Source organism: Erigeron canadensis, chromosome 5 (assembly GCF_010389155.1).
Source record: "Erigeron canadensis isolate Cc75 chromosome 5, C_canadensis_v1, whole genome shotgun sequence".
Lineage (NCBI taxonomy): Eukaryota > Viridiplantae > Streptophyta > Magnoliopsida > Asterales > Asteraceae > Erigeron > Erigeron canadensis.
Window position 1 is genome coordinate 6,261,139 of NC_057765.1, and position 26,467 is coordinate 6,287,605.

The 26,467-nt window shown below is 31.3% G+C and overlaps 2 protein-coding genes across 2 annotated transcripts; both read left to right on the top strand.

The window, feature by feature from the left end:
* Nucleotides 1-1,491: 1,491 nt before the first annotated feature.
* Nucleotides 1,492-5,966, top strand: LOC122600963 (AP2-like ethylene-responsive transcription factor AIL5). Its single transcript, XM_043773742.1, has 9 exons — nt 1,492-1,639; nt 1,868-2,237; nt 3,443-3,525; nt 4,033-4,041; nt 4,345-4,433; nt 4,687-4,760; nt 4,926-4,976; nt 5,159-5,235; nt 5,377-5,966. The coding sequence occupies exons 1-9, from the start codon at nt 1,492-1,494 to the stop codon at nt 5,964-5,966; spliced, it is 1,491 nt and encodes a 496-aa protein (XP_043629677.1).
* A 12,315-nt stretch (nt 5,967-18,281) lies between these two features.
* Nucleotides 18,282-23,832, top strand: LOC122600508 (VIN3-like protein 2). Its single transcript, XM_043773236.1, has 5 exons — nt 18,282-18,356; nt 18,637-18,682; nt 20,445-21,117; nt 21,553-21,848; nt 22,818-23,832. The coding sequence occupies exons 1-5, from the start codon at nt 18,291-18,293 to the stop codon at nt 23,711-23,713; spliced, it is 1,977 nt and encodes a 658-aa protein (XP_043629171.1). The 5' UTR covers nt 18,282-18,290; the 3' UTR covers nt 23,714-23,832.
* The last annotated feature ends 2,635 nt before the right edge of the window (nt 23,833-26,467 follow it).

Sequence of the window (26,467 nt, forward strand, 5' to 3'; positions counted from 1 at the left end):
ACCTCAACACTTTTAAAACTAATTTAATTCAAACACATATTATTACTAACAATATTTCATGACTTCCTCTTCATATTTAAATAACACAATAAAAAAAAAAACCCACAAGCTCGTCGCTCTGACGTCAATTTATCAACAAAGCAAATCGATTTCATAAAACGTCGAGACATTGACGAGCTGAAGCGTCGAAAATGAACTAGCTAAACCGTATTCATTGTTGATATCACAGATAATCCCTAATTTCTATGTAGACAAACTTTGTTTGATATCTCTTATTTGTTTGACATCTATTATTACTTATTCTAATAAAAGAATAGGTTGTGAATAGTGATTTTTGTCTTTTTGTGTTAACAAACATTACATAAGTTATATATTTAATGAACAGTAAACAAAACAAAATTGAAGATAGATGGAGTGGTAAGCTTCCTTCTCAACATATAAAAGGTTGTAGGTTTGAATTTTAGTAGCACCTACACTTTTTATTTTTCCTTCTTATTTTCTGAAATTACCTAAAGCCCCCTCATTTTTTGGGTAATGTTTACCAGCAGCCCTCTTATACTTTTTTATTCATTTTAGACCCTTAAAGTTTATATCTCATGGAATGACATGTACTTTGTAACTTTTTTACTATAAGTTTTATAATTCATAAAAATGACACATGAGTTGTAACTTATTTTTTTTCTTCACATTTATTTTATACATTTAGTCTGCTTTTTTGGCTTGTATTTTATAATTTTTTTTATACCTTATAACATTATCTTTTCTGTAGCATTTTTTTCAAAATTATGTTTTATTTAATATTTCATTTGTATATTCACAGTTTTTAAATTTTTTGTTTTCTACAATGTTTTTAACAAAGTTTTAGCTATTTTTTTTTTGCAACGTTTTGTTTTACATATATGTTATTCAATTTTCTTTTTGTTGTAACTTCTTTATTCTCTTTTGACTTTTGAGTTTTTTTTTTTTAAAGTTATTTTATAAACAAATAGTATTGATATGTGACAACGTTATATATGTTACCAATTGTTTTTATATTGAATTAAATAGATACCACCTGTTTTTTTGAAAAAGTTTATGGTTTCATTCCTGACACTCAGCACATGCCTTTGATCAACACCGGTTCCGTCACTTTTACCCATACACATAAACGCTTTTCTAAAACCCGATGCAGCCCGGGCTACCTAGTTATCACTATACCTCCTATATTTTCTAAACAAGTTTTCTTCTATTATGTATAGTTTGCGTCACTTGTTCGCCAACTACCTACATGACTTCATTTACTACCATTTTTTTTTTTTTTACTTTCACTTTGGTTTATTCCAGTCAACACTTTCACATTTTCACAACCCCCAACACCTCTCCCCAAAACACATAAAATTACACAAACAACGCTCTTTCCCAAAGAAAAAAAAAAAAAAACTCAGACAAACCAGAAGAAAAAAATCACTCTCTTCACACATACAAAAACACACTTATCAAGAAAAACTCTCTATGAACATGGATTCTTCTCAATCCCATCATCCTCATCAGAATCAAAACAACAACTGGCTTGCCTTCTCTCTTTCCAACACTAACAATAACAACACTACTACTTCCTTCTTCCAACATCCACATGCCTCTCATTTTCATCCTATCCATAGTATGTTTATATATAAGTGTCTACATACATATATATATATAAAGATAAAATTTATCAGAATTTTTAAATTATAACTTAATGTTCATATATATTAAAAATATTAATTTATATATGAACAATCAAAATTATACTGAATTTACTTATGTTCATATCTGAATGGTTCTGAAATATTCTATATACATATACTATTACATATGTAACTTTTTGATTATTTTGCAGATGAAATAGATACAACAACAACAACCAACAGCCACCATGAGTTATCTATTCTGACGGATGGTAGCCCAAAGCTAGAAGACTTTCTTGGTGGCTGTTGCTCCGCAGCTTCAACTGGATCCGCTAACTGTCATTTCTCATCAGATGATCAATCTATGCAACGACCGGCCCATGACACTACTACTGCTACTCCTACTGCTGTTGCTTCTATTAATTATGATTCTGAGTTGTTCCTCCGTGGATTCTCAGCCGACACCCACCAAGCGGCGGTAGTTACTTCTCCACCGCCGCCGCAACAACAGCAGAACCAAGATAGCCCACCTGCCAAGAAAGCTGTTGATACCTTTGGCCAACGCACTTCCATTTACCGTGGTGTTACAAGGCATGTATCTATCTATCTATATATATATATACACTTATATAAACACATATATAAGACTGTTACGTATCTAAGCTTAGGTTTGGAATACTTACATATTGTTTTTTTAATCCATAAAAATCATGACGCATGTGATTTAATTAAAACTCAAAACAAATATTAAAGAATTAGTACGTGAGGGTTACACACCTAAGCTTAGATGCCGGACAACCTTATATTCACCTTTCCATATACATATATATAATTTATCTTAAACCAATTTTCTATATTATATACATAAATATGTTTATCTTTTGGTCGGTTTTTATAAAAGCACTCTTTTTTTTTTTATCATTTGGTCAGTTTTTATAAAAGCAGTCTCTTTTTTATCATTGGTTAACGATAAGACTGTATCCAGAGGCGTGCCTAGTAGGGGAAAGGGGGGCTAATGCCCCTTCCAAATTTAGATTTTGTTATGTATTTTTTAATTTTTCATAGATTTTAAAAATTTTACTATAGGTTTTTAACATTTTGCCCCATTCTAAATTTATATTTCATGAATTTTTTAATTTTGCCCCTTTCGAAATTTTTTTCTGGTATCGCCTCTGACTATATCGTTATTGTTTTCTAGAAATGGAAATGTCTTATGTTAATGTCTATCTTTCAAAATTAAGATGAACACTTTTGACGTGCAATAATTTTCAAGATTGTGTTTTGCAAAATTCTTGTTTTAAAGATTATGTCAAAAGGATTTTGCTAAAATTACTTGATCACTAATTAATGAACACCAAACTTTTCATGTTATCTAATTATAATGAGTTTCAATGCACTTTTTATTGACATTGGTGTTTTGATATTTTTATCTATATATCGTACATAGGGTACGTGCATATTAAGGATCAAATGAATTATTTAATTATCATTATTATATGGTTTAACGATAGCCTTATAGAACTATGATTTGTAAAAGCAAATTTTGTATCTTTTAACAATTGTGGAAAATCATAAAGTCAAATTAAATTACGCAGTATAGTTTGTTGCTAATGTTGTTAATTAAAGTTATTGAATATTGAAGATATTTTTGCTAGATGTGACTAGCAAGCAAAACGTAATGAAAAATATTATAATTAGTATGAGTTACGACTAATAACAAAATTTGACATGGTTCAGTGACCTAGCTAGTTTAATTTCATGTAAGCTAATTTTTATTGTAAAAAAAATTATTTTAGGCATAGATGGACAGGGAGATATGAAGCACATTTATGGGATAATAGTTGCAGAAGAGAAGGCCAAAGTAGGAAAGGAAGACAAGGTAATTAATAATTTATTATTTTATAACTAACGTGTCCCGTTATTGACACCAAAGATATGACTCATGGTTTGATATATCGTTTATTTTATTTTTATAAAGAAAATGAAAATCTTATCTCGAGGAAAAGAATGTATACCCATCAATGGGTCAGATTTTCTGGTTTCCATAAAACTACAGGCTAATTATGAAAAGAAGGAAATTCTTGTATAAGCTATTTATTTTTTCTTTTATAAAAGAATAGTAAATATAATGATGCGTTTACAAATTATTTACAAACAAATTTTTACAGATGCACATGTTGTATGAGATTTTAATTAGCTAATAGAATGATCATGAGTTAAACAAGTACTAATTTAGTAAAGTTAATCAATCGGTGACACGTGTAATTAAATAAGGATTTTGTTGAACAATTTGTTCAAATGTTTTTTATTTTATTCTTTTTCTTGATTATGATGATTCTTTTTGTTTGATCTTGTTACATGTTCTGCTTGATGGATGAATCTTCAGTTTACTTGGGTGAGTTTTCAACCTTCTACTCATGTAGCTTTCTTTTACAAATTATTATTTTTATTTATATATATTATTTGCATGCAATGTATCACTACTTTATCTTTTAGATTATTTTAATTGAACAATCTTTTTTAAATTATTAGTATTGTCAGTTATCTTGTCGAATTTGTTCAAGTGGACATGCAACGCTTTCTCATTATTTATAATTTGCGTTTTCGAGTATTGATTTCTAAATAAAGTAAGCTTATACCTTAGATTACATAGTCATACGATATTAATTATATATCTAATGTCTTGATTATTAATTAGGCGGATATGATAAGGAAGACAAGGCAGCTAGAGCTTATGATCTTGCAGCCCTTAAGTACTGGGGTCCGACCACCACGACTAACTTTCCCGTATGAATTTGTATATAAACTTATAGTAGTGTTGAAGGAACCTAGCTTCATATACTACAAAAAAAACAGGCCTTCAGAGACTGAAAATAGAGACTGATTTTTCAGTTTTTTATAGGATGTTGCTTTCTACGACTAAGCTTCAGTAACTGAATAATCAACAACGACTGATTTTTCAGTCTCTGAAGACCTCTTTTTTTGTATCATGATTTTCATAAACATGAAATCAATGATTTACATATATATATATACATAGGTTTGCAACTATGAGAAAGAGCTTGAAGAAATGAAGAACATGACTAGGCAAGAATTTGTTGCTTCACTTAGGAGGTAATTAAGTTAAACTCAAGTTAACATTCCGTATATAAACTGTTGTTTAAGAGTGTTTATATTACCAGGCAGACCGTTTTGACACCAGATTTCATGCGTTTGTATATTATCGCATCCCTGATTTTAATTTAAGACCATATGTTTGATCTATCAAAAAATTTGCAGGAAAAGTAGCGGTTTTTCTAGAGGAGCCTCTATTTATAGAGGTGTCACAAGGTAATACTCGTATCTGTATATTTTTTTTTGTTATAGCGTAACAATTTGATTTGCCATTGATTAATTTGCTTGTGAGAATTCTATCTATACAAATAAGAAATTATCTATAGACACGATGAATTAATGGTTTAACATCATGATGTTGTAAGATTAATTATTTTCTTTAATTATTTAACATACAGGCATCATCAACATGGTCGTTGGCAAGCTAGAATAGGAAGAGTAGCCGGTAATAAAGATCTTTATCTCGGAACATTCAGTGAGTCCCTTTTGCTCTACTAATTGATTAGCACATACAATTATATTATTAAGTCGAACTTATTTTTGCGTATTCGCGTTGGTAAATTTGAATTATTTTTTGAAAGGGTCGTTACGACGGGTAAGATTTTGTTTATATTAGGTACACAAGAAGAGGCGGCCGAGGCTTACGACATCGCAGCCATTAAATTTCGAGGGTTAAATGCCGTCACAAATTTTGACATGAGCCGTTATGACGTTAACAGTATCGCAAACAAAAATCTCCCAATCGGTGGCATGTGTGGAAAATCCAAGACCTCTACAGACCAATCTCGACCCGACACCAACCAAAGATCCGACGGACAAGGTCTCTCCTCAACATCCGAACAACCAACACAATCAAACATCCTTAGCTTCGCGTTGCCAATGAAACAAGACCCGTCAACCGACTACTGGAATTCGGTCATAGCGTACAACCAAAACTACCAAGGTACAACACCTTATAGCATGGATTACCCTTCAAGTACAACTAACAATGGGTACTACAATGGGGGAGGATTTATTCAACAAGAAAATAATAATGGTACTACTAGTGATGTTACTTTAAGTACCATATCAACAATTCCTATGGCTACCCCTATAGGTTTGAATGGACCTACTTATGGAAACTGGATAGAACAGTCTTTTCACTCAAATCAACCTGCTAAGCAAAATCTATCAGTTTTTCAGACACCCATTTATGGAATGGAATGATTTGAATAAAGGGGGAGGGGGGTAAAGTGAAGAGTTGAATGTGGGGTGGGGGTTACTTTAGTTTTGGTAGCAGAAGTGGACAGAAGATAGTACTACTAACACCAAGTTATTTGTATCATTATTTTAGGCTATGTTTTTTTGCTTTATTTATATTTTGCTTCTTCATTTGGTTTTTTGCTTTCTTTGTCTTTAATGAAGTACCCGTATGATTAAATAGAAAATGTTCTCCATATCCATATGTATTTTTACATGATTGTCCACATATAAAAATGTATTAATTATATATCTCAAATTGTGAAACTGGATATCGATATGGGATGATTTATGGTTACGATTTTTTACCATAGTTTCTTGACATTTAAAATTTGTTGTTTTGGTCTTTGAGCTTGGGTAATAACAGTTTTGTCGTCTATTTTTCAATTTTAAACCCTTAACTTTGATTTAGTTTTCATTTTCATCTTTCAATTGTGATCATTTAAACGTGATGATTTAATTAATAATTAAATATTCGATAAACCTTTGATTCCTTGTATTTTCATTTTCATCTCAATCACCAGTTTGATTAGCGGTGGCGGTGATTAGTTTGAACCAATCTACGTTTTTTGTCAAGAAAGCCTACTCGATATAGACTATGGTTCGTAGTGTTTTTCTTATCATACTTTTGTCAAATCATGAGGTTAGTTTTGCTTTAAACGCAACAAAGTTGAAGATCAAACAGGCTTTTACGCATACGTACCTTTATCTCTGTATAACTACTATTGAAACATCGCATTCTGAAATTTAATTCGTACATTTGTGTTCCTGGAGTTTTAATATATTATGAAAAAAATCAATCAATCTAACGTTTTAAAAGGAGAAAAATGTTTAATGTAACTATAATACTTGTATGGATATGTGTTGGTTTTGCTTTATGGCTTTCTGGGTGTACTAGATTATTCTCTACATAAAAAACCTTTGACCAATTTACTTTGACTCTATCAATATTCATGAAGCACGGGGAGTTACCTTATAAGGAGTCTAACTCAAATAAGAGAAGATGGTGTTCCTTATTCAATCATTTTCTTTTGCAGCCTTTCTTCAAACCCATAAACACTAGCTACTTTTCTTTGTACATAAAAAAAAATAAATAATAAATATATAAAAAAAGAAGTTGTACGTGCTAGGCATAACATAGGCCTCTTCTTGTAAGGAACTACTTCTAACCCACTTCTAACATTATTCATCACTTCTAGACACATCAAGAACACCCCCTCCTTATAATCCTGACTTCTAACCCGCTTCTCACACTATTTAAACAACTTTTACATTCATTCAGGCCCACATGTCTACCACTTTCGTGCGTCTAAAAACAGAAGTAAGCACCAAGACGCAACCAAGAAGCGGATGGTGCTTATAGTGTCTGCTGCTTCTGGTGCGTCGGACGCGGGCTAGAAGCCCTATAAGGAACGGCCATATAACCGCATATTAGTTTTAGACAGGTATGCAAATATCGTAGTTTCAAGTTATATGACTAAAAGATACTATAAAAAGTTTTAAGAAAATTGTTAAGGTTAAAATTGAAAAATCAATTGTTTAGTTATAGCTTATAATAAAGGAAAGACGGTATTTATTTTAGGACGAACAAATATAGTAAGAAAGAAAATAAAAGTGAGTCGGGTATACGAGGTAAGCTAGCGAGTAACATCATAATATCTTTTTGAGAGAGGTTTTAAGTTCAAAACCTAATGGCTACCGTGAAAGTAGCTTGGGAAAATTCAGAAACGGCTACAAAATTCATAGTTAGGCAACACACATCTAACTCAAAAAAGCTTTACTTCGCCGTATAATAACTAAAGAAAAAAAAAAAAACTCTTCCGGCAAGGAAAAAAAAAGTTTTTGAAACAATTCTTCGAAACTATTCTATTTTAGGCATATATGTATTAATAATTGTAGTTCCTAATGTCGTAAGTTTAGAGTTGCTTTGTTTATAATTTTATGTTAGTGTTAGAATTGTTATAATCGCATCTTGCTTGAGGTTATTTATTTATGGGTTGTATTCACTTGGATACTTTAAAAATGGTGGAAACCAAGGTACTAATCTAAGTCCTTGGATTAAACAATCATCAAAATCCAATCAAACATGATTGCTTACTCCGATGAATTACTCCGGCGACTGTGCAATCATATTTGATTGGGCAAGCCAATCAAACTTGATTGGTTACTCCCACGGATTACTCTGGTGAATTACTCTGGCGACATTTTCTAATCATATTTGATTGGCCAAGCCAAATCAAGCTTGATTGGTAATCACTAAGACACTAACACCGTCGAATCTTCTCCAACGACTTCTCCGGCTAATCAATTTCGTTTTCGGGTGGATAGGGAACGAGCCAGAGGCCCTTATCCGTTCTAAACTGATCGTCAAGGGACGCATATGAGAATGGTATGGATTTGACGGACGGTGATCCAAGAGATGGGGGAATGTGATTTTTCCGGCGAGCTCGAAAACAATGTTTATTGGCTAGGGTTTGTGCGGAATGTGTTTCTGAGTGATTTGGTACAAGTTTCATGCATTACTTCAAAGAAATAACAAAGCTATAGTGTTTTTAATTTTTCCGGTGAGTTTTTCAAGTTTTCCGGCGAGTATAGATCGGATTAATTTCTGGCCAGGGTTTGTTTGCGGTGTGATTGTAAGTGTTTTGGTGTAAGTGTGATGTTCTAATTCGAAAGAACGAAGGTTTTATCGGCGTTTGAAGTTTTTCGGCGAAGTTGTTGCATTTTTCGGCGGTTGTATCGCCGGAGAAAAAGGAGGAGGAGTTGGCCGCCGTCGCCGGTCAGAGATAAAGTGTGTGTTATGTGTGTGTGTGTGTGTCTGGGAAGAAATGACGGGAGGAAGGAGGGAGGGAATGAATTTGAGGTGAGATCTAAGCCATTGGATGAAATAAAATCAACGGCTAAGATTTAGCCTTTAATTTCCAAGCAAATAAGAGGATCCAAATGAACAAACTCTAGATACTATAGCAAGAATTAATTGTCTTCAAAACGATCTAGATAACTATATATATTGAAACACTAAGGTCCATTTTAAAATAGACTATATATATATATATGATGAAAAAAGAAACGTATATATATAGTAGCAAGTAAAGACCAAGTAATAAAGCAATAATAAAGCTTAGAATAGAATGAACGAAAACTAACTCTAAGCCCTGAATGGTAAATGTATCTAAAGATCGAAAATTAATGACGACTGATGAGTCCCTATATATAGTTGTCTTTTACATCATATGTCGGCCTTGCATATAGTTGATCGATATATATAGGTTTCCAACCATCACCCGGCTCGTGACTATACATTATTATTGGTATATATATATATATATATACTAGTCATAATACCTGTACGATGTACGGTTGTTATATAGATTGTATCATAAAAAAATTTGAATATGCCTTATACATGATTAAATAAATTGTGATAAAGTAAATCGATAATCGAAACTAAATTATAATAAACAGTAATGATAAATATAGTATATTTTTAGTTAGAGTTTTAGATTTACCTTAAATTTTTATAATTACATAAAATCGGAATTTGTAAGCATAGTGGATGACGAAAAATAACATTGTGATTTCGAATTGTAAATTCAAATTTTTTAAGTATCCATGTTAATAACTTATTATAACTATTAGGAGTTGAATAATAGAAAAAAAAAAAAAAGATACAATTTATTAATGAGAAAAAATGGTCAATCAAATAAAGTTATAATGTCTTTTGTATTAATAATATTAATTATAATAATAACAATAATAATCAACATATCAATACTAATAAACATGACCAATTTAGAAAAAAAGATTAAACTTACCAGTTATAATATGATTCATAAAGCTTCATAATAGCTATGATTCATAATAACTGTTAAAGAGAAATAAGCAACTGAGATGATTCGTAATATATGTAGGTACTGGATTTATAAAACTTCTAAGAACTTTAGATAACTAATAGATGTAAATATCTATACATATTTGAAAACTAGATTAAACCCGGACGTTGTTCGGGCCTGACCGAAAACATAAATAAAATATTTATTGACAGTTACAATATTATTCATTTACTTGTCATGTAAAATTACATAGAATTTTTAAAGATATATAAAAAAGCCCAAACTATATATTAAAGATATATAAAAAAATCTCAAACTATATATTAGAGGTGCTAGTTGAGTTGACTCATTTTAGCTATGGATTGAAAGTTGAAAAAAAACCATAAATACATTCATATATAGCACTTTAAATTTGTTTCTTTCTTGTATGTTAAGTCTATCGATATAATCAGTTATGCATATATAAAATCACATTTTAAATATAAATAAATATAAAATCACATGCATATAAATAAATTTGTTTCTTTCTTGTATGTTAAGTCTATCGATAAATGATTACTTTGTGGAAAACGCAACGTACCCGCCATACTTCTTTAAGCGCCGATTTCGAATGCGAAAAGAATTGTTCATACGAATAGCTAACGATATAGCTTCTTTTTCCCCAGGTGGTAATGAGCTTGTCCCTCCTCATTTTATAGAGTTGTAAATCAGCGTGTTCCTCCTCATTTTATGTTTTTTTATTAAAAAATTAAAGTTGTATAAATTAGAGGGTTAAAAGTGTATAATTAAATCAACAGTAGAATATCGGGTTTAAAAAGTAAATAAAATAAATTGTGAGTCCTAGAACAATCCTGACATTATGGGTATTTTTGGGAATTAGTCCTTGGGCTGATGTAGTGTGGACAGAGACTATTCCTTGAAGGATGAGTTCTGGACACTGTGAATACTCTAAGTTAGAGGGTGGTGAGTTATTAATCCGTAGACAAAGAAAAAATAGGAAGAAATAAAAAAGATGAGGACAAGTAGAGATGAGTGATAACTGATAAGGTCCCTTATAAGTCGAGTCGCAATTGTAATTTCATGATCCTAATAACAAACTTTTGTTTTTTATGTTGTTTTCTTTTTTCTTTTACATCATTATATACAGGGAATGGGTTATTGGGTATGACATTTTATAGTTCAATATCAGTTGTGATATAGTAATCATAGCCTCATTTCAAGAAACTAATTTAGATTCTTTTGAGATACAGGTGTATGTTTTTGTAAAAGAAAAGATAAAGATATAATTATTTCGTCGTGTAATGAAGCAAAAGGTTGAATTCAAAGGTAAAAATGCTAGTGGTTGACCGGATGGATCAGCGGAGCGTTGCGGTTGAATATTGCCACGTTACTAATACAGTGCCGGTCCTGAGTTTTTTTTGTTGTTAAGGGCAATATAGACAAAATATGCCCATACAAAATAATGAAAACCAAAATTTATCGTTGATCCGGTCGAGTTGTAATTACAAACATAAACTAGATGGTCTTATTAAGTTGAATATATTACTATCTTCCAAAATTTCAAATTCTAAAATAACACATTTACACACCGATTGCTTAGTCTCTCATTGGTTTTATTTAACAAAAGTTTAACGGAGATTTATATAAATGGGTCGTTAATGAGGTAGTTTAGTAAGTAAAAGATGTATGCTGTAAAAATTTTTAATAGATTAAGAGATTTCAAAAATATAATATGTATTTTGGTTTATAAGTAGTTATAGATTATTATAATTAAAAAAATAAAAATAAAGATGACAATATGTTTAGGTTCATTTAAGAACATATTGGAACATATAAGTATATAACACTGTGTTTAAAATGAAATTTTAGTCTGCAGGGATGTATTTAACAAATTCAAAAGAATAGGGTTGCTAGAAAAATGAAAGAGAAAAAGGCATCATATTGATTATTGACTTTGTCTTCCTCACGCCTGCAAATCTGCAATACGTAACCGACACTCCGCCATTGGAACTCAGACTTTTTTTTCTTCTCAATATTAGCCTTTATAATGTCTAAATGAACCTTATATACCAAAGTTTTGATGCCTAAAAAACCTACTATAACATAACTTCGACGGAAAGTTTTATGCCCTCAAGTTTTTCGATTTTTTGGGCTGTCACCCTTTTCGCCCGGCATCAGGGCCGGCCCTGCACTTACTAATCCTTCAGTTATACGAATTACGAACCACTTTATCGAGTTTGCTAAATACAGTCCTTAGGGTTATGTTTAATGTGCCTAAATTATTTATACATTTACCATAAAAACTAGGGGTGAACTTTTAATATGGAAGGTACAAGTTGTTTTATGTACGTTAAATACAGCTATTAGGGCTGTATTTAACATTTTTCTATCTGTATATCTATATAGTACTTGGATATTATAAAACAAGTATTATTATAAAATAAATAGGACAAGATCTTGACTTTAAATCATGGTTAAATTGATGCACGAAGATTCAGGAAGCAGTTGATGCACGATGATTTTTATGACGCACGGTGATTTTCAGTGAAAAGAAACTTTTGTTTTATTTGTTTCACCTTAATACTTGTTTTATTTTACCTAAAACCTAAATATATATATATATATATATATATATATATAAAACCTCTTTTCTTTTTGAAATACCTAAAATACCTTTAAATTTTAACACATTCTCTGTTCACATACTAAATTTACCCAAAATATCTCAAAAATATTTTCCAACCATATTTATCCAAACTATCTCTACTTTATTCATTAATTCAAATATTTCTACCTAATATCTCTAAAAAACTCTTAATAAAATTATTTACAATAGATACATCCGTTAACATAGTAACTACACTAACATTTACATCAATTACTTTTAGATTAATAACCCATTGTTACCACCACCACCCGTTGTCACCGCCACCGCCGCATTGTGTGGATAACCATCTCGTGTTACAATAAACTTATTTGGTCCATTTTTATCTTGGTTTCATAATGCAGAAGAATCTCAAACACAATTATTAATAGGTAAATAAAACAAATTATAAGTTTATTTAGTTCGTTTTTATCTTATTGTGAATTTTTACAATTGTATCCTTGTAATATTTTCTATGAACTATTTACAATTAATGTAAAAAAGTTATATGTGATTATATATAGCTTGCTTCTGAAATAGTTAACTTGATTTATATTAATAATAATGTGATAGTGGTTATGGCAACAACAGTATGGTGATAGTGGCGAGTGTTGGTGGTGGAGGTTTCGGCGAGTGGTGTAGATAATTAATGTAAAAGTAATTGATGTAAAGTGTTAATAGTCCAATGACCACTAGCCATCACTTTCTCGGGTATCTTAGGTTTGAGTTTTTTCAAAAGCAAACTTGAGATAATCAGATATTATTAAATGGTTGAGATTTGACACTAACCTGGCTGAGGATTTAATGAGTACCAAATGATACATTGGGTTAGACTTAGATAGCATAAAATCATAATATAAATTGTTACATAAAGTTTAGTCGATTGTTATAAAGTCATTACAAAATGATTCTTGCAAAACCTTTTCTTTTAAATTAATTTTAAATTAATAAATGAATAAATTTGATCATTTAGCTTAATGTGAATGTTTAAATAAATTCTTTTTCCTTTAAGTTCTATATGCGGCCATATATACAATATGAAATTAAAAGAATAATAATTAACCGTTTTATAATATTTTTTTAAAAATTAAATGAATGCATCATTAATACCCTTACTAAATATAAAAAATAACATATTTATCAACTCTATTTATTATAATATTACCAATAGTTATGATATTATTGTTTAACGGACGAATTTAATTTGGTATACAATTAAAATGTGAGAATATATTACTAGTAATTAACTTTTTAAAATTTTGAGAGTAAAAGATAAATCTTTTATTATTGTATTTTAGATTTATCTTTCTGATCAATAAAATTACAACCTTGTTTTTGAAAAACATATATTAACAACTATTGTTATACCTAATCGTTGGTCGGAGAAACACCGGACATAAGACAAAGATTTGAATGTGGATCGATAATTTAAATATGCAAACCACTAACATCGGACCAAAGGAATGCATCTTTAAACAATAGAACGGAAATCTTAGAACACAAAACTTTAGCTCGAAATCAAAAACTGCAATCTTTTTTTTCAAAGATAAAATTAAGAAAAAAATTCTGACGGTGGAAAAAAAATATTAAAACTGTAACACCATGAATATTTAAAAATAAAACTTTAATAATAAAAATAAGAATGTCTGAAATTATTTAGTGGCTAACGTGTGAAACACTAAAACATTAACACCCTAAACGTAACGATATAAATCAAAAATTAAAAATAAAAACTCAAAAAAGGTCAACGCAGACATGTATCTACACAACACTGAAAAGAAAACCAAAAAGACAGGCTGGACTAAATTGGGCTGAAGATGAAGATAAATATTACCAAATGAACTATGGGCTTTGTAAACACTACCCAAAGGAAAATGACGAGACATATAAAGGAGAGTGAATAACTTGAGCAATCTACTTTTGGCCAAGATGATGAATCCATAACTTTTAAGCAGACAGAGTCATAGAGATTTCAGTATTTTACAAGGACTAATACTTAATTTATGCACAAATTCATATTTTTTACTGGTTTTGATAACTTGTCTTTCTCGGACATAAGTTATGATGCAAATAATGAACTCACACTTTTGTAAAATGCGAAATACATAAAATGATTCATATAAAATCGGTAACTCTTGGAGTGCATAAATGAGTATTAAGTGCCCTTGTTGAAAATTTATAAAATACAAAGTTAATCACATATAAGATATATAGCTTGTGTCGCAGGAGACAAGTTAATACAATAACTTTATCTACTTTCGGTCACAAAGTTTTTCCTAATCCTAATTCTTATCATCTTTTGTAATTCTTTCACAACATCCTCATGAGTCAAAAGGTGTTGCGATAACATAATATGTTTTGCATCCCTCATCTCCTTGGTCCCATCTCTTCTATTTATTTACTTGATCATTAATCAAACCGTCTTCTTAAGTGCGATGTCAACAAGGTTGTAATCATGTGCCAAAAGTAAAGAGTTTTAAGTTGAAATATTTCGTCTTTTGTGATGTTTAAACTTTAAAGAGATAAATCCTAAAACACAACTACAAAGCAATCAGAAAAAGTCTTTTGTCCATGACTACACCAGCTATTTTTGATGATTTCGTAGGTAACAAAAATTTTGATAATCTTCACAATTTAGATTTAAGTTTATGTTTCATACCTAGGCATGTGTTTATTTGACAATAAGTATTCACTTATGTTGATATAGTGGTAAAAAAGAACATCATCATAAATGAATATAAAAAAATTGAATTAAAACAAAAGTTTTTTGGTAGAGACCAGTTGACCAATGAGAGCACTCTTTCAGTGGCAATCATTCATCGGCATGGCATCTTTTTAGATTATTGCACGAATTTTATATTGGTTAGAAGATTTTATTATTTTTTCTTTTACTCTTATTAATTATACCACACCCACTACAATTGTTCAATTTATAAAAACATAATAATATGAAAGATACGCCACCCATAGGCCATAATTCCACAACAATCTTTTTAGTTAGTTTGTGGCCTATTTGGACCCATCAGTCACTATATAGTTACAATTTTGCCTTTTCCCTCAAGCCCATAAAAAAAGAAATTTGCGTAAATACAAATTAATTGATAAGTACATGCAATTTCCTTAAACCGTCCGGTCTGACCGCGTATTAACTTTCATATCTTTTTGGTACAAAAACGGATCGGTTTGCTTGTTAACGGGCCATTTAAAACCGGACAAAAACCGGAGGCAATTAACTGGTTTGCTTCGTCATATGGCTAGCTAATAGATCCCATTCCCAGTTACATCATTACTGACCGAAATCCTTGGATCTCTTGTGTTGAAGTTCAAGTTTTTGCAATATATTGATGATGGAAACAAATCAGTGATCTAAAACAAGAAAGTTGTGAAGAAAATAGTCCACCGATTGTGTGCGATTTTGGTGTGTAAAGGAAAAAGATGGATAAAAAGATAAGAGAGATTGAATGATCAGAGAAAAGAAAAAGAAGGTAAATTAGAAAAACTGTACTTCAACAATTTTTGCACAAACCATTCCTTTGTGTGAAAATAACATAAACCATCTATGTGGTGGTGTTATTATTAACCTAACGACATAAAAAAGAAGTTATTTAACATCCTACATTAAGGGTGTAGTGTCAACTTGTCAAGTTTTTAAGCCAATAAGTTGCCAAATGTCTGTCAATTGTTTTGTCAAAAAGTGTTAAAATGTGCCAAAATGAGCCGAATTTTATATTTTCTTAAACAAATTTATTAAAGCATATAAAAATTAACATTACATTATTAAAACATAATACAAACACATAATTAAATTAAAAAGATCACCAAACATCAACGTGTAGATTTAGGCTCGTGATGTGCCAAGCATTATCACGACGCAATGTGTAATGCATATCTTTGTTCGTTACTGATATCGGAAGTTAGGGTTGATATTACTAGCTTTGCTTAGAGAATCGCTAATGTAAACCGGTGATATCGTGTTGTCCTAGTTCTTGAGGATCATGTTATGTAATATAACACATGCATAGATGGTGTTAATGATCTGATCTTTTCTTCTTCATCCGTGTTGGTCGTCCTATTCTAACCTACTTGTTTTTCAGAAGACCAAATGCTCGTTCAATGTTTTTTACTACAACCTCTTGGAGTCTTTTCATTATCTTGTCTTTATGAACAATCAGGTATGCATATGCTTTGAGAAAAAATGACCAAGTGTGGTAAATAGCATCCCTTAGATTGTTTAGCTTAACGCGCCAGGAAAATGATATTTAGCTTCACGCGCCTCATATAAACATGCAACATTGTGGCTAGCGGGTGAACATAGATACTCCTCACCATCTAGTTGAAGTCTAGCGCTGCAAAAATAGCCTTGACATTCATGAGTAGTCCTAGTAGAGAGTGACAACTTTCATCATAATTATCGGTTATGTTACCGTACAGTAGTTATCGTAACGCGCATGTGCACTTTTAAATTGCCGAGAAACCTATTTCACCGGTCGTGCTCACTCCATTCCGAAACCAAAGGAATCTGGCTGTCATATCCTAAACAGTTTCTAGAAATAGTACGACTCAGACATACACCTCGAACGGAAAACCTTATCATCAAACATCAGGTCATCTACAAAGTACATCCTCGTCAATTTCTCACGAGTAGCTTCCTGGTCTTTCCAAATATATTTTCTTGTTACAGAAGATGAACCAGTTTCTTTTTCTAAAAGTGAAAGAGCAACCGAAGCCATGAACTCGAACTCGCAGAATCATACGGCCATGATTCATCATCCGAATTTGAGGAATCAGGAATGATCTCTTTAAAAAGTTGTTCGCTGTAAGACATTTTTGATATGAAAATCAGTATAGAAGTGTATGTGTTTTGTGTATGGAATGTATGTGTTTGTATCTGGTTTATATAAAAGTTTTAAAAAAGGATATTCCTCCAACCCAAAAAAGAAAAAGATGATCATGAATATGTGGTCCCACATGTCCCTACGTTCAAATGCATCGCCACCCTTAGGTCGATTATACTTGGGATGCTCGCTCCTTGCCTCTTTTTGCCAAATAATAGAGTGTAGGGGAACTGGTTAACAAATCGATAGAAAGAACCGATTATACCATTGGCCCTAAATTCCCTTTAAACATTACTCATTTGATCGAAAAATAATAATTGTACCACCACAAGTGATATATCCACCATACATAGAACACTGAATTGTTAGTATGTTGAAAAACGTATATCTTGTGGTAGATTAATACTCCTTCCCTCTCATTTTAATTGTCTCATTTTTTACTTTCAAAGTCTTTTTTCTTTTTTTGTATGTAATTTATAACAGTTGATGAAACTTTATCATTGAAAAGTACAATAATAAAACTTAATTTGTTCATATATTTTATATTAAGTGTTATATAACACAACAAAACATAACTATAATCAAATATGAAAGAAAAAAACTTTAACCATCAAACTAAAACATTTAAAATTAGATGAAAAAAATAAAAGACAATGATACAATTATCATTTCTCATATGAAAATGAGTTTGATATAAATTGGGAGGATATAATTTTATGAAAAAATGATTAATATAGCCTAAAATTTCGTTTAATAATAAGATGATGATAAGTGGCAAAATCGAAAGATAAAATCAAAATATATAAAAAAAAAACAAATGGACATGTTTTAAAATTGTTAAAAGGATTATTAGGCTAAATATTTAGAGGGACATATCACTTTTATAAGTTTATTCATAAAAATATATCTATATCTATCTATATGAATAAAGAATTTTAAATACTCCTAAAATTTAAGCTTTGTGAATGGCCATGAGCCCATGACATGCAAAATGCAACCGCTTTTATCTCTCAACCCAACTAACACTCAACCTCAATTCTATTGTGTACTTTTCTTCTCTCTACCCTTGTTTTTCAGATCAAAATAGCATTACCCTTTCAGGACCCCATTTCATGGATTCCTTCCTATTTGCAAAACACTTTCTTTTACACCAGTTGTTTATTTAATCATTAACTTTCTTTCTATTATATAATAATAGCATAACATAATATAATACAATATCCAATAATATATTATATACTCTATTCTATTTCATTGGTCCTTCAAATTCTATAAATATTGTAGGATTTGTTTTGATAATGTAGTGATGTGTTTCTGTTCTTCAGGAACATCAGTACTATACACACATCATGGATTCTTGCTCTTTTGAAGGTAACAAATCAATCAATCAATCTATTTTCTGTACTTATATCTATCTTTTTCTTGATGGGCTTTTTGATTCTTTTAACTTATCTATATGGGGTTTGTGTTTTGTTTATAAAGATTTGATTTTTCACATATGTCCATAAAAAAGATCATGTCTTTACATATATTAGCTTAAATATTTGATTTTTATCACATATGCCCATGACAAAAACTTGAGTTTTCACAACATATTAGCTTAAAGTTTTGATTTTTATCATATGCCCATAAGAAAGATTTGATTCTTTTCAACATATTTGCTTAAAAATTTGAATTTTATTATGTAACCATGAACAAATATTTTTTTTCTTGATTATATTTCAAAGATTTAATGAAGAAATTTTACCTTTTGTTTTTATTGGATCTATATATTATTTTATAATTTTTGAACTGCATGTTTGTTTTATATGACCTCGTGATTCACATCATATCCACCAGTTAATTATGATCCCAGAAATTATTGGTCCTTTTTTTTTCTGGTTAAATTGGCCCTGTTTGTCTCTGTCCATCTAACTACTATGTGTACGGACCCATCTTCCATCAACTGATCCAAGTTCACTATGACACTAGATTTAGCATGGTCTCATTAGTAATTTTTGTTGCAAAATTTTCATTAGTTAATAATGGCTAGACATATAAATAATGTACAAGTCATCATTGTGACGTAAAAAATCAAAATGATGCCATCGGAATATTTGTTGATTAAATTCAGCAACTTATATTTCCTTCGTTAGAAAAATGTAAGTATCGGTTGCTTAGTTTAATCAACTGATTATTTGATGTTTGTCATACTGATTCTTTACGTCACAAGAATCACTTAAAAGATGCCATCGAAACACCACCGATGTTGAATTTTGACATAGTTGAGTTTAATCAGGTGATTATTTGATGCGGTTATTTTGATTCTTGACATCACAATAATCACTTTCAACTCTATCCAAACACCAACAATGTTAGTTTTTAATTAATCATTTTAGGGATATTTGAGTTATTATGTTCTTATATGGTATGCTTTGTGAAAGTTATTGACATGTTACTTGTCATGATTTGTAAAAACCATATATTTTATTATGGTTTTTACTGCAGAATATTGTTTATTAAGAACAAGAATCTGTCCTCCCTTTTTTAGTCATGTGAACTTATGATCATGCATTACTGGTATGACAATAGAACAGTGTTCTGAAAGCTATTTAAGTGGGATTCTAAAGGCAATAAAAAGGAAGTAACAGCTGGAAATACCTCTTCAAATTACAAAATTTTATTGGTCTTCTGAAATAAAAAACTGTAAAGTGGTAAAATATATAAATTTACATGGTAAAATCAACAACCCTGTTTCTATGGAATAGTACAAAATGTACAATGCATGGTTAGGCTGTCTTTATCAGTTTTAAGTCAGAGCTATTTATATTTATGTTTTGATGTAACCTACCTATATTTTAGCCTCCTTTTTTTAAGTAATAGAATACAGGCATAAACTTGTGCAATGCATATCACAACTGGCATTGACATAATAATGCATGTATTTTATTTATTTACATTTAAGCATTTTTGTGGTATTTGAAAGTTGATTTATGGTGGTTTTAAGAGACAATGACAGAAAGTAAACAAAATGATTTCACATGCCAGTCATATTTTGATTTTAAAAAAGCCTTCATTTTTAGTCAACTATATAATGTTGTTGTAACAAATCTCCATTTGGTTGACATTTTCTTGGTCTTTGACTTGTTTTCAGGTTTTGTACTTGATCCATCAAAGTGTAGCAAGTTAAGTATGGAAGAAAAAAGAGAGCTTGTATATGAAGTATCTGAATGGTCTAAGGGTGCACCCGAGCTTCTACAATCATGGAGCCGTCAAGAAATTCTTCAAATTCTTTGTGCCGAAATGGGAAAAGAAAGAAAGTATACCGGACTTACAAAGTTGAAAATTATCGAACACTTACTTAAAATAGTAGCCGAGAAAAGATTACATATTGATGATGATAATGATATTATGATGAATCTTGATACATCACAAAGTGATCATACAACATCTACCAAAAGACATAGAAAATCTGAGAACCCAAACCGTTTAAACGTTGCATTGGATCATAATTGTGGTGATTCGGGTGAGAATAATGTTGAACTTTGCAAGAATTCGGCTTGTAGAGCTAAGTTGATTCAAGAGGGAGTATTTTGTAAAAGGTGTTCTTGTTGCATTTGTCATCAATATGATGATAATAAGGATCCAAGTTTATGGTTGATTTGCAGTTCGGATCCCCCATTTCAAGGTACTTCTTGTGGGATGTCGTGTCACCTTGAATGCGTGTTAAAACACGACAAATCAGGTATTCCAAAAGATGGGGAAAGTAGAGGACTAGATGGGAGCTTCTATTGTGTATCTTGTGGTAAAGTGAATGATTTAATTGGGTACGTTTCATCTGTTTTTTAGTTTATAGCCTCACTTCATCATCGATGGTGGATCTAGAAATTCTACTGGAGGTGGAAAAATGGACAGGTTAAGGTCAAAATAATGATTATTAATCACAGGTTGAAACGGGCTGGGTCAGGCTTCCAACAAACCATTATTTTGTATCCATACAATTACAATATTTCATGAATAATTATTGTGATAATATGTTAACGAACCTATGATGTACAAAAGTAATTATGAATACTTATTTATGAAAGGGATTTAGGAGGCTTTTATGTGTCTTAATACACATACACTGCGGATGACTTTCAATCCATTGGACAATTAACTGGTTTGACCCACCCAGTATGTATGGGATGCCGTAGGCCCATAAGTTGCTCATGCACCATTGCGCATTTTTTATGTGGATCTAATGCTCTAGGTGTATGCAGATGTTGGAGAAAACAAATGATAATAGCAAGGGACACTAGACGGGTTGATATCTTGTGTTATCGTGTCTCTTTAAGCCAAAAGCTTTTAGCCGGTAGCATACGTTACCAAAAGCTTGATGCAGTTGTAAATGAAGTACTGGAGAAACTTGAAGCAGATGTAGGCCCGTTGACCGGATTGCCAGTCAAACGGGCCAGAGGTATAGTGAACAGGCTCTCTTCAGGACAAGAGGTTCAGAAACTATGCTCTTCTGCGATTGAATCCTTAGATTCAGTCCTACCGAACACAACCCTTGATGGTATACTGTCTCCTCTTCTATGATTTATATATACAGTATATTTTTATTGATCTTAATAGAAGTGACAAATGGTTGGGTCATGTTAATGGGTCAAAGTGGATTATTTTTGACACTTTTCTCCCCAATAGTTTTAATTTCTTTGTCAAATCTAATCACAAAATACTATCTTATGTCTTGTGATGTAGCGTTTTGTATACAATGATCTAGGAGGTTTTGACCATCTAAAATACAACCCGTTTGATATGTTCAACCAGTTGGTCTTTTTTCATAATAAGCAACTTCATTATACTTATTTGGCTAGTTAGAGATGAAACGTAACCCTGAACGACCTATTGATTTTGATAATTAAATCGGTCGACATAGTTACCTCTAGATCTAATCCATTAAAAAGAAATCAGAGTTTGACGTTTCAGGTCAAATCGCACTAACATCAACCCCAAAATGTTAATGATTTTGCTTCTAGTTTCAGACTCTCATCTTATTGTTTATGGTATGTGTCACCAGGCTTATCGCATGGGAATGTGATGAACTTTGACTGATTTTTCATTGTATGAAATGAACTTTTATGACGTTCATTTGATGTAAAGAACATATAAGTTGTTACCATTTGATGTATAACTTAACAAAAACTCCGTTAAATTAGTTACTCTAATGCATCTTTTTTGAATTCACTTTTTATTTCCTTTAGTTTGTTAAGATTCAATAATACTTGCAAACGAAGATTTTTTTACAACAGACGTCACAATGCAACTTTAATGGATTTTTTTGTTAAGTTTGACACTAAATATTAATGATTTGTAAATTCTTTACATCAAATGAACATTTTGAAAGTTCATTCTTACAAAGAAAATTAGGTCAAAGTTCATTATATTCCATGCAATTAGCCCTTGTTATTAGTCTCATTTGTTTTCTGAGTTCTGACGGACAAGTATTAGCTATCCAAATTTCAGTCTTTTCTCGTGTATGCAGATCCCAGCATCTCGACACCTGTTGTTGGATTTGGAGATGTCTTTCCAACATCAATTTATGTCATTTTGGGTTCCAAAGATCAACCTTTCATGGAAAACTTTAGAACGAACAGATATATTATGTGGCATAGGAAAGCTGAAGATAAAGACTATCCTACAATTCCGACGTGTACATTATTTGCACCAAGTGATACCAAGTTCTTACTTTCAGATTTAGCTCCATCAACACAATACATATTAAAAGTTATCAACTATGAGAACACCCGCGAATTGGGAAGCAAAGAAATCTCATTTCAGACGATCAACGACGATGAGCAAAGCCCTCAAACCAACTCAAGTAGCCTTTCAGACCCCTTATCTATTCAAGATGAAAACAACAATATTGTTAATAAGCACAAGGACAAAGAGGTTGCGATAAACACAGATGATGTAAACATCAACAACAACACTTCAAGCAACGACACAAACAGTGAAAAATATTCTGACCCATTTGTTCCTAGCACGTCTGCTAAACTACCCATTACACCTTGTAAAGCGGAAAGCATAAAAGATTCAAACTTGGCAAGAAAACGCCGACGGAAATCTTCAAAAATAAATCTTGACACTGTGTCTGATGAGGAACTGAATGAATCAGATGACCAAGATTTTGGGTATTATGTAAAGGTAATCAGACTTTTAGAGTGTGAAGGACATATAGATACCAGTTTCAGGAAGAAATTTCTCACATGGTACAGCTTGAGAGCGAGTCAACAAGAGGTTCGAGTTGTCAAAGTGTTTGTGGATACTTTAATGGATGATCCAGCTTCACTTGCAGGGCAGCTAGTTGATACATTCTCTGATGTGATTACAAACAAGACATGTTCTTCATCAGGGCTTTGCCTTAAGCTTTTCCATTGAATTCATATTGAATTCCACGTTAGAAAAGTCTAACCTCATTTATTTATAAGCTACATTATAACTACTGTATTTATTTATACTCTTAATATATAAACTGTAATCATTCAAATTCTATATCATTATTGTTGGCTAGTCTTCAATCATATTTTTTATAGCCAAAATTTGTGAATATTGACTAGTTCTGTTTTTGAAGATTTTTTTGGAGGCTATATCTCTTTTCATTATGTCCCAAAAACATCTGGTTAAGATATACAATGAATATAATAAGATTATATATATGGTGAAAGGAAATTAAAAATTACTAAATTTTACAACTTCTGAACAATTTGTTACACAAACAACCATACTACCTTCTCAAGATTTACATAATATAAATATTACAATAGACTAGCATAGTGTCCGCGGTGGTTTAATAGTTGAAAAGATAACGTAATTTGTTACATTACTCTTTTCGGGAAGAAAAAAAGAACGAATATCTTACTTCATGTTTTTTGACGGTGGGAGGACTGGCAGCCAATCGTACCAATTCCACCAAGTGGCTCTCTTTGATGATGACAGTTTCCAAAGCTCTAGGAGCTGATTGCTGGCTGGATAACCGAGGTGATGTATTGAGCAAACGAATACCCTAATCGCTTTAGCATCCAATGGGTATTCGTGACAGAAGAGAGTAAGCGAGGAGCAACATTTGAGTAGAACCAGAAGAATATCATGAACACATTTAACAGAAGAAATTGATGTCAACAGGTGATGAATTAGGCCTAAAAAACAAACTTATGATATCTTTATGAACCAAAAGCAATTTTTATTCTACCTTCTTTTGATACACCATTGGTATCTGTTGATTGTATTTTCAGCACAAGTTATATTACAAGTATAAAATATAGTTATACATTCCTTTAATCATACAGAAAAAATCAGAGTATTTTCCAACCATGTTCTATTTGTGGTTAACTCCACATAAATTGTGACAATATTTAAAGCATACAAGTGTTTCAATCAGCCCTGCTACTACGACTAAGAATTACCCATTTTGAACATGGTGTAACACAAATACCGTACATATGATAACTGAAGAAATTTGTTGATGATATCCCACTCTTCAAAATATAAAAAGAGAATTATTATGTTTAAACAAAATAAACGTAGTTGATAATGTTTGGAATAATAACACTGACAGACTAAAATATATAGTAATGCTACCAAGTTACAGGAAAGAACATGTAATTTCTTTTGCTGTTTGAAATATTACATTTATTTACTTTGTATGTATCATTAGAATCAAAACAGCAACACACATATTGGTGATTAAACGCGCAAACAAAACAGCCACACACTACACATAAAACAAAAAACCCAAACCCAAGATTATCTAATTGAACACCTTAGATAGTTGATGTGCGGCATTACTCCATTAGCCAAGTTTTTCAAGGAATGCGAGTATGCGACACATTATAGTATAATACGACGCAGTGTTCAAGTCAGAAGAAATCTTGGATATGAAGGATTAGTTTAACGCGACGCACTTTTAAAGTATAATGCGGCGCATATTTGAAGAATTAGTTTAAAAAGGCCTAACGTGGGCTTAAGCCCAGCCCGATCAGATACAGGCTAACCCGTTTGAACATTAAAAACCTTAGGGCGCGTTTAGTTTAAGAAAATGTTTTTAAGTTTTCCATTTCTAGTTTTCTAGAAAATGAAAAGGTTTTTCATTTCTAAAAAACCCTTGAAAATTTTGAAAACGCGTTCAAAATAAAAGATGGAGTTTTCATTATTTATTTTAGAAAACTAGAAAACATGTTCAAATTCACTTGTTTTCTAATTTTAGGTTTATAAAAGGTTTAGAAAATAGAAAAATGAAAACAAAAACTGAAAAAACAGTTTTCTAATTTTAGTGCAAAAGTTGGAAAAGAGAATTTTCATTTTCTAGGAAAAATTTTCTAAAAAAATAGAATTTGAATGCGTTTCCTGTTTTCTATGTTTTCTTAGAAAATAAAAATGAAAAACAAAGGAGTTTTTTTTTGAACTAAACGCACCCTTAATATTTTATAAGGTCCGTTGTTAACTGGACTCGAATTGTTTTCATTAAATAAAAACATGGGCTTTTAAGGTCTGGGCCAAAGCCAGGTCCGGCTGAGGCTTTGTACACCTCTAGTTGTGCACATGTGAGTTTGATGATAATTAGCAAAAAAAAGTTAAAATGTTTTGCTAATTGCATTACTAAGCCTATATTCTTGAGTTTTTTTACGAAGGAAGAGGGAAGAAGAGAAGAGAGATGAATGGAAGAGAAAAAGTATATTTTCTTTCATTTCAAATCATCTCAAAATTGGGAAGAAAATATCCTTAACAAAATCTATTGAATTCTCCTTTCATATCTTTTACTTTTTTTTCTCTTCTTCTTTTAAATAAAACTAAGAGTAAATTATACTTTTCGTCCTTGAAGTTGTCACGTTTTTCGCTTTTCGTCCCTTAAGTGAAAAAATTACAATTTTGACCTTAAAGTTGACATATTTTTTCAATCATTGTCCTTCGCCAAACGTCGTTAAGTTTCAGTCGTTAAGTCGGACACGTGCAACACACGTGAGGGACTAAAACTGCAAAAAATGACAAGTTCAGGGACGAAAACTGAAATTTACTTTTCTGTTGTCAAAATCTTCATCTTCTCTGGCTGACTTTCGTCGGAAAATTCACCGGAAAACTTAAAATGCTGATATCTCACACGTTTCTTCGAATTAGACCACGAAACCACCACCAAAC